Genomic DNA, 10,486 nt, shown 5'->3' on the forward strand with positions numbered 1-10,486 from the left:
ACAAGGAGAATTGACAAGGAGAAGATTCCTGCTCTTTGCCTTTACTTTCATCAAAAGCAACTTGCATTGCATTTAACATATACATTATTTTAGTCATTTCCTGAGATCGAAGGCATGATTATGGCATGCTTTGCTCTACTCATTAATCCTGAAAATGTAACTGCAGTAATGCATGTTTTGATTCTAAACTTCACATTTTATTTGTATTTATTTAAACTGAGATTAAAATAAAACATGAAACTAAATAATGCATTTAGATAGTTAAAGGAGATTGCAAGAAAAGTTTCCTACCTACATACCATCTAAGATGATTAAGACAACTATTCATTATTTAAGGCTATTCTGTTTGTTAGGATATTATTATATACTCAGCTGTCCCTCATAAATGATATAACCAGTTATGTATAACCCCTGCTTCCCCAAGTATGAAATCCTGCACCCACCCCTGACAATAAGACCATTGAAATGTTTTCTTTAATGTTATGATTTTGTAAAGATAATTTATCAATAGCTTCATGATGCTTCTTTGTCCAGTTTACATGAGGATGAGTGAATGCTGACAGGATTTTTCCTGCTGAACTCTCCTCTTCATTTGTTTAGTTTAAAACAGACAGTGACAAATGAGCTCTGGCTTGATGTAATGCTGTTTAGGAGATGGGATGATGTTTTATTAACCCATGTAGTTTTTACTATGTCAGAATTCAGGCCAAATACACACAAACACACTCATGTTTGCATATATGTATTTGTTAAGTTAATGATGCATGTCAATACTGAACAATCAAAGAAAGGAATTATTTGCATGGAGACTTCATGCTTACTGACAGTTGCTCAGATGATGGGGATCTATAATGTATTTTCTAGAAAATATCAACCAAGCTTTTATTATATTATAATTAGACTAGTGTAGTTACATTATTAAATATTTGTGCAATTTATTAGCGATTTCTGAGAGAAAATTGTTTCACAACCAGATTTGTGTGCAGTATATCTAATCAATCAAAACAATCCATGGTTTTCTTAGTGGGTTTTTTTTTTGTTGTTGTTTTTGTTTTACAAACTTTATGAAGATCAGCACAAAAAAATAACAAGCCTGTATTTTTCATCCCACATTAAGCTCAGATTAAACTGATATTTTAGGGAATTGCAAATCTGCAATGGAAGCAGCAACTGAAACATCTTCCAAAGAAAGAGAAGATGAGAGGAGTAATAATATCTCTATAATCAGATCACAGATCATCTCGTTTTTACCCATCATTTAGGAAGAAATCTGTCTGAAAAAGACGACGCCATAATGAAATCAAATCAATGTGGAAAAAAAGCTTGTCTCTTTGAACGCTTCCAAAGAAATGAATGGAAATGTGTGTAGATTTTCTGTCTGCCCAAAGTAATTCTGATGATGTGACTGTTTGTGAATGTTATTTCACGTGATTGTCAACATTTAGTATAGTGTTTATCTGTTAGAGTACAAACTATATCAGCTTTTTTATTTTTTGAAAGTATGAAATGTTTTAAACCAAAGTTTGCAACACATTCAAACATTTCTTTGTCCTAATGAACATTAAATTGCCTCCAATGAATTTATTTGTTTTGTTTGTTTGTTTGCATTTGGTAGATGCTCGTATCCAAAGCACTGACTTTGCACTAAATTTCATTATTTCAGACATTCTCAGGGAATGTAATGATAAAAAGAAATACAGTAGATAAAATGTATACAATACAAAATAATAAAAAAAGGGGTGAAAATTTGGCAAAATTAAACTGACACTAGTAGCTACAGCTGTGCTTAAAATTATTCATACCCTTGTTAAATATGATCAAAGAAGGCTGTGAAAATAAGTGAAATTGGGGGAAAATCAAATATGTTTCTCTAGTACACAATGGCCACAATTATTGTTACCCCTAAAATTCTTATGATTAAAATATCTTGAAGTATATTCCCATTAGAGCATGAAATTGTCCAGCCTTGGCTTCATGTTCCACAATATTATAAATATGAGGAACAAAAAGGCCAAACTCCCTTCATCATTGATCACAAGGAGTAAAATCAAAGAATTATCAAAGCTCTAACATCATCCCCGTTCCAAAGAAACCCAAGATAACAGGACTTAATGACTACTTATAATTAAGAGGTTCCAGTCAACTAAAGATGTTACAAATCTATCTGGAAGAGGACGTGTCTATATCATCCTAATGCACGCTGAGGAGGAGAGTTTGAGTGGCCAAAGACTCTCTAAGGATCACAGCTGGAGAATTCCCGGTGGGCCGGTCTGTTTTTTGGCCGCGAGGGCCGGTACTGTCATGCCACTGCTATGGGGTTGAAATAGATATGTCTGGTCTATATAAGGCAACAAAGAAGCGCTTCATATGAAAGCTATAACACAGTTTGTCCCGTATTCGCAGGCATACGCCATATGACCACCAGACCACATGAATAACAAATTCTCATTTGATAATTAATCATTATTTTTTTAGCAAATTACTGTTTTATTTGTGAATGTAGCCATTTGATGAAGGCTTTAAGACCAAGCGGAATCATCTGGCTGCTCACGCGTCACAGCGAGCAGGACTCATCCGCGAATTGATTTTGGAAAATCAGTTTGGCCGAATGCAACTTATTGATCAATTAAAGAAAAGAAAAATCAATTAAAGATAGAATGGTTAGGCACTCTAACAGGTGTATCTTAATTCAAATCTCGTCATTCAATTTGCAGCACTTCCAGGTTAAATCAAATCAAGAAGGGTCACATGACCTTCAATTTAGTCAAACTTAGCAGTACCACAAAAGAAACACAACATCAGAATTTATGCAATTGGCACACATACACAGTATTACATTTAAATTGTAAAGTTATAAAAATACAAAAAGTAACAAAAACCCTGATATTACAAATACATCATACACAACCCATAACTGACCTATCAGTGTCAGCTACACTCCCACCAAATTACCTTTGATCTATTTGAAAAACATACAGAATGCAACAATTTGAATAATCAATGGAAATTTCCAGGCATCAACACAATATATGAAATCAACTAACATGATTCTATCCCCACAATTCATAAATTACACTCTACAGTTAAAATGAACAAATTGTTCACCATATATCCCATTGTTTTAATATTAAACCGAGTACAAATCAACATGTGACCAAGATACTAATACCTACATAATATCAATACACCTGAAATTCTAATAAAGTGATAGGGCAATTTTATTTTTTCAACTTTTAGCTACAAGAACTACTAACTTTTGAATAGGGCGTTCAACAATAGAGGGTTTAGTGAGGCGTTCACCCCTTTTTCCCAACCCCCGATTCCCCATCTGTATTGTGGCCCTCCGCACCAATCCATCATCATCCCTGCAAACTTTAAGAACCCTGGCCAACCTCCATTCGTTACGAGGGACTTCCCCTTCCTTCACAATGACAATATCACCATCTTGCACATTCCGTCTTAGTTCGTGCCATTTTTGCCTGAGGGAAATGTTGGCAAGATATTCTGTCCTCCACCTGCTCCAAAACTGTTCACATAAATACTGCACCTGCCTCCAACGTTTCTTCGCATAAAGATCTTCTTTAACGAATTTACCTGGTGGAGGGAGTGGAACAGATGACTTCATGGTAAGCAGGTGGTTGGGGGTTAGAGGCTCTAAGCTTTTGGGATCACTGAGGCCATCTACAGTCAATGGACGGTTATTGACTATAGACATAGTCTCATAAAAGAATGTACGTAAGGAAGCATCATTTAGTCTCCCAGCACCCTGTGCCAAAACAAAGCTCATTACACCTTTAACAGTTCGTATCTGGCGCTCCCAAACACCTCCAGCATGACTTGAACTGGGTGCATTCAGACGGAAATCACACTGCTTGGTTGCCAAATACGCTGCCACTCTCTCTTCACTCACTTCTTTTAAGGCATTATTCAACTCACTCTTGGCCCCTACGAAGTTAGTTCCTTGGTCTGATCTAATCTGTCTGACAGCTCCACGGATAGATATAAAACATCGTAAGGCATTAATGAATGCATCAGTTGTCATGTCTTCCAACATCTCTATATGTACAGCTCTGGAGCAGAGACAAGTAAAAAGAAGACCATAACGTTTACATTCCTTACGACCTTGCTTAGTGTAAAAAGGACCAAAACAGTCCATGCCACAATAAGCAAATGGCGGGGAGGGATCAGTACGGTCATGGGGCAGATCTGCCATCCGTTGTTGTTCTGGAGGCCTACGAGCTCTCCTACAAGGAACACACTGCCGTATATACTGGGCTACCATCTTGCTGCCACCAGTAATCCAGAAGCCATTGGCTCGCAATTCATTCAGAGTCTGTCCCCTGCCTTGATGTTGAACTTTTTGATGATGGTGTGCCAGAATAAGGCGCGTGATGATCCCATCCTTTGGAAGGATTGCTGGATGCCGCAATTCAAGAGGGGCAGATGCCCTCCTCAGTCGTCCTCCCACCCTCATTATTCCATCTTGCATAAATGGATCAAACTGATACAGAGGATGGTTACAAGGCAGCTTCCCAGATTCATGGCCGAGTACATACAACTCTTCTTTAAAGGCATCCTGTTGTGCCAAACGTATAAGCGTGAATGAAGCTCTTCTTCTCTCCTCCACACTTAAAGGCTCTGATATCTTTAACTTCTTTACTAATCTTTGAATCCGGGCAATGACGTTCACAGCTGTAGTCCATTTTGAGAACCGTGCTAGTCGCTCTTGAAAATCCACTTGAATTATAGCCTCAGTCTTCAAAACTTGGACAGCCTTGACCTCCGGGTCACCCACTGACAGCTCTAACATACCTGGTTTAGCAACCACCTCTTTCTCCCAGAGGAATCTGGGCCCTGTGAGCCAGTTTGAATTAATAAGCTCTTCTATCGTGAGGCCCCTCGAGGCATGGTCAGCAGGGTTTTCTTCTGTATTGATGTAATACCACTGTCTCGGATCGGTGGACTCCCGAATTCTCTGTACACGGTTTGCAACAAAGACATGAAATCTTCGGGCTTCATTATTGATGTAACCAAGGACTACTTGGGAATCTGTCCAAAAATATTCTCTGTCAACTTTAAAAGCCAGCTCCTCCTTCAGCATACTACTCACAGCAGCAGAAATCACTGCTGCTGTTAACTCTAATCTTGGTATGGTGACAACTTTCGTTGGGGCAACTCTCGCTTTCCCCATGACTAAGGCACAATGTACCTTGGTATCACTCACCAGTCTGATATAGGAGCACTGACCATAACCTTTACTACTTACATCAGAAAAGTGGTGCAACTCCGTCCTCAGGATCTTCCCAAAGTTTGAAGGTGTAAAACATCTTGGGATCTGTATCTTTTCTAGATTGGACAAATCCTTTAGCCAACTCTCCCACCTTGATCTCAACTCAATGGGTAGTGGTTCATCCCAACTGATGCCCTTGTGACACATCTCTTGCAGCACCTTCTTGCCAGATATGATGAATGGAGCCAAGAACCCCAATGGATCATAAATGGAAGCCACAATGGAAAGAATTCCACGCCGTGTGGCAGGTTTCTCATCAAGCACAGCATTAAAGGTAAAGGCATCATTCTCCACATCCCACCTTACTCCCAGAACATTTTTTACTGGAAGATAGTCATTATGGAAATCAACGTTCTTCACCTCGACAGCACGGTCACTCTCACTGATGGACGCCAGCACTTCTCTATTGTTGGAAATGAATTTGTGAAGGCGCAACTTTCCTTTAGCACACAGAGCTTGAGCTTCTTCCACCAGCCTAATTGCCAGCTCAACAGATTCCAGGCTTATGAGGCCATCATCTACATAGAAATTATTTCTAATAAAACTAGCAGCCAAAGGATACTCACTCTCATTAATGCTGGCAAGATACTTCAGGCCATAATTGGCACAACCTGGGGAGGATGATGCTCCAAAGAGATGTACTTTCATTCGATATTCTCTGGGCTCTGTGTCTATATCTCCATTTGACCACCACAGAAAACGCAGGTAATCCCGATCTTCCCTAATGACATGAAATCTATGAAACATTTTCTCAATGTCACACATGACAACAATTGGATGTTTACGGAAGCGACAAAGCACTCCAGTCAACCCATTGGTAAGATCGGGCCCAGTCAATAAATAATCATTCAAAGCGGTACCTTCATACTTGGCTGAACAATCAAAGACTATCCTGATCTTATTTGGTTTCTTTGGGTGATAAACACCTTGGTGGGGAATATACCACAAGTTTCCCATATCTGGTTGCTCATCAGCTATTTCTGCATCCCCATCTCTTAAGACACCTTCCATAAACATCATGTAATCACGTTTGAATTCAGGATCCTTGTCCAGTTTTCTTTTAAGATGCTTCAGCCGTACTAATGCAAGCTTCTTATTATTTGGAAGTTGGGGACGTGTTTTAAAAGGAAGGGGCATCTCAAGATGGCCACATTCATTGTGATGAACACCTTCCTTTAGAACCTGCAAAAACTGAACATCGTCCTGTGATATGCTCTTTTCTCCTAACTGACTATCTACAAAATCCAGCTCAAGGGCTCTAATAACAGCAGCAGGTGTAACAGGGGGAAGCTCCCTGACTAATATGCGGTGGCATATACCAGTCACATCCTTGGAGTTCACACTATGTGGAGTACCTCCTATGATGCTCCAGCCCAGATCGGTCTTGATGGCATAAGGCTCTTCATCACCTCCATTAATGACCTGTCGAGGTGCCAATGCTCTGTAGCAATCATAGCCAATCAAAAGACCTACTCCACAATCCATTCGTGCAGGCATTTCATCAGCAATAACTTCTAGATGTCTCCACCTTTAAGCAGTCTCACAGGTGGGAATGTGTGTACGCTCAAAAGGAATGAAATCCCTTGTATAAACGGGAGGCAGGTAGATAGAGCTGTCTAAAGAAAACCCTCTCACTCTAAGCCCACAGACTCTCTGACTCTCCACAATGGAGTCTTTTCCCATCATAGTGGAAAGCTTTAGTTTTACCGGTTCCATTGATGCCTGCAAACTTTCACACACTTCCTGATCAATAAATGTGTGACTACTTTGAGTGTCTAATAAGGCATAAACAAGGACTTCAGACTCTGAGCTAGAAGACAGCCATACTGGAACGATCATAGATGTTGTACCGCCTTCCCCATTCACACAGCATGCTAGGGAAGATGTACTCTCTTCAGCCTGCAAAACTATCTGTGATTGTAACTCATTTACTGGCTGACGATCTTCATGCAATGGAGTTGGGTGGTACTTCTTACATACAGCACATATGGCCCGATTTCTGCAATCTTTGGAGCCATGTCCCCTTCTTAAGCATGCAAAGCACAACTTATTCCCCATAACAAACTTTCTCTTTTCCTCCACAGCCACTTCCATTAGTTTTTGACATTTATGGATTGAATGACCCTCTCCACAGAACATACATTTAACTAAATTTGTGCCATGCACCAGTGTACTCTTCAAATTACTAGACTCTTTAATCTTGCTGTCAATAATATTGCTGGAATTTGCCATAGCACATGCTGCATCTAAATCATTCACAGTGGTTGCCAACGTGTTTACTCTTAAACGCTTTATCTCCTTCAATGGCTTTTCTTCAGAGATCTTTAATGCATACAACGATGACACAGGATTGCACGCTATGCGTGCTTCCTTTGAGACAAATGAAGCAAACTCACTAAAGCTCGGATAATCTTTATCTTGATCTAGCTGTTCTGTGACATAACGGTTCCACCTGCTCGTCACCCAATTGGGAAGCTTGACCAGTATCTTCTGGTTCTCTTCGCAATCATTCAGCACCTGAAGACCCTTGATGTGCGGCATAGCATCACTACATGATTGCAAGAAGTCACTGAACTCTCTTAGCTTAACGTACTCTGATGCACCAATTTTAGGCCACCTATTAAGTTTCTCTCTACAGGCACGTTGTGCCACAAAGGAGTGACCATATCTAGCATTTAACTTCTCCCAGGCTTGCTGATAGGCTTGTTCATCTTTCCTATAAAAACTGCCTTTCAAAACTGATCTTGCTTCACCATCAATATACTTTTGCAAATAGAACAGCCTGTCTGCTGGATTCAGACACCGTCTCTCTATAAGAGCCTTAAAGGTTGTACTCCACTCTATAAACTTAAGTGGGTCACCAAAAAATACAAAGGGTTCCGGAACGGGAAGTCGAGATAGGGCAACTGACTCCTGTAATGCCTGTACTACGGATACTTCACTTTTTGTGACTTGCTGATTCAAACATGATGTATTAGGAACCAGGGGGCTGGGAACGCTCACATCACTACAGGCTGAACCACACTGCTGACTTTTCACTCTTGACTCCTCCTCAGTATACACTCGAAGCCTTGCTTCCATAACCTCAATGTCTCTACGATTTTCAAGCTTCTTCAATCGCTGCCTTTGTGCATCAATGTCAGCCTCCATTTCCATTTCTGCTTTCTTTGCAGCTAACAACGCAGCAGTCTCTGCTCTTCTAGCGGAAATGCTTGCAGACTCTGAAGAGGGCTTAGACTGATTACTAACAACTGTGGCTCTAGAAACTGTGGATCCGTATATGGACCTAGCATACTCACAGTCCAACAGCATACGCAATCTAGCTTTCTCGGCTTCGGCATCAAACTCCATGCCATCCTCCACTAAACGTACCCTCATTATTTTCATCAAGTCTGCCGTCACAGCTGAACATGCATCAATTTTTCTCCTAATTTCTTGACTTGGTACTGCTTGGAGTCGCATGTTATCATATAAATCTTTCAATTCAGACTCTTTCTTCTCAACCCCATCCATCATGTCACACAAATCACTTTCAGAGCACTCATGTTTTAACTTTAAACGAACATCTCTGACATGGATCTTCCAATTCTCATATACAGATTTGAACTTCCTTTCCCTTTGAACCAGTTCTTGCGCTTTTAACTCCTGCATCTTTGGTGTTAAACGTTTATCACGGGAAGATTTTCTAATTTCATTAGTCTTTAATAAAGCAGAATTAAGCTCTTTGAGTCTTGCCTCAGATTTTTCAGTGCATGTGGTACATGATGCATGGCGATCTCTCACGACATGCTCAGTAACTTCATACTCTGGTATATCACCAATTAAGACTGCTTGCTCTTGTAATAGAGATTCATTCTGCTCAGCTAAATCACCCTGAACTGACATTTCCACTCTTAAAAATGTGACACTTTAAACAACAGTACAAAATATATAATGAAATAACCGTAAATAACAGTGAAACACCCTTAAATAGAGTAATCACACTTGAATCTGTAATTTTAAACACTATTTCAACCAAAGCAAATAAAGAACCAGTTGTCACTAGGACATTTCTTTCTTACATTGTTCTCTGATTATAGGCAACTTTGTCTTGCAACAATTTTATTTTAACTTCCAAAACCATCCATTATTTACCAAAGATAGCATTTAATATTTTATAGTCTGACCTTCTGATGCACGGATGGATCAAGGCTGCGTGAGAAAAGTCCTCCATCGGGATGTATCACAACTGCACGCCAAACCCGCAACAAACCAGCACGGGAGGAAGACGCATAGTTGCACGCTGAAACTTGCAACAATCAGTCCTACGAAATGAGGCACCGGCTGCACGATGAACCCAGTTCGCCACAGGATACAGTTGAATAGCAGCACTCAAAGATCCAGGAATACCGCACTAGAGTCGCGCGCCGAAGACAGCAGCCTCTATCACCACAGGAAGCAGCCGAACCGCACACAAAGACCCAGACGCGAGAAGCCGCACGCTGAAGCCGAAGTAGACTTTGGTAGAATGGAATTAGGCCACGTTTTCACTGTAACTACTCGCTGGTCATTAAACAGTCCACGTTTCCCAAGTACTGATGTCCATATGTTTTATTTATGGATATGGAACACCGTGAAAACTACATACAACAAAAACAAAGAAAATATATAGTTTTACACAAAACAATTCAAAGGACATCAATGCAAATAAAGAAATATACAAACATTAACACTTTTACCGTGTTGGCCTGGTTACCAGCAGTAGAATGGTGAGGCACTCTAACAGGTGTATCTTAATTCAAATCTCGATTTACTCAGGCCAATGAATTTGTGTGTGTGTGTGTGTGTGTGTATGACATTAAAATAATTTTTAGAACAATTGTAGATAAATAGGTTAAGCAAAACAAATGTGATTATTTCTGAGAACTTTTTATGGTACAGTAGGCTTACAAATATTTTGTTGGAGATATATGCAAGCAAAAAATAATAGATAAAAAAATGGATAATAGAAAGCGAAAAGGCGGCGCTGAAAAGGCCAGTTAAAAAAAAAAAAAGCTGGAGAAAAATATAATAAATTACAAGTCTGTAGAGAACAGTGCACTATTGCAGTCTTATATACTGAAGTTTTAATTAATTATTGTAATAGCTATAGTCAGTAGTGAACTAAAGTGGGCCGGTATAAAGCATGAAATTCAGGGCTATATTGACTCCCACTCA

At 39.7% G+C, this 10,486-nt stretch overlaps 1 protein-coding gene across 1 annotated transcript; it reads right to left on the minus strand.

The window, feature by feature from the left end:
• Positions 1 to 6,802: 6,802 nt before the first annotated feature.
• LOC122144019 lies at positions 6,803 to 10,071 on the minus strand. Its single transcript, XM_042754636.1, has 2 exons — positions 10,009 to 10,071; positions 6,803 to 9,909 (listed from the first exon to the last, which is right to left on the minus strand). The coding sequence occupies exon 2, from the start codon at positions 9,173 to 9,175 to the stop codon at positions 6,821 to 6,823; it is 2,355 nt and encodes a 784-aa protein (XP_042610570.1). The 5' UTR covers positions 9,176 to 9,909; positions 10,009 to 10,071; the 3' UTR covers positions 6,803 to 6,820.
• Positions 10,072 to 10,486: the final 415 nt, after the last annotated feature.

This window comes from Cyprinus carpio, unplaced genomic scaffold (genome assembly GCF_018340385.1).
Source record: "Cyprinus carpio isolate SPL01 unplaced genomic scaffold, ASM1834038v1 S000006561, whole genome shotgun sequence".
Lineage (NCBI taxonomy): Eukaryota > Metazoa > Chordata > Actinopteri > Cypriniformes > Cyprinidae > Cyprinus > Cyprinus carpio.

Bases quoted from the DNA above. Each gene is read 5' to 3' on its own strand.
- LOC122144019 (XM_042754636.1), bottom strand. From the start codon at position 9,175: ATGTCAGTTCAGGGTGATTTAGCTGAGCAGAATGAATCTCTATTACAA.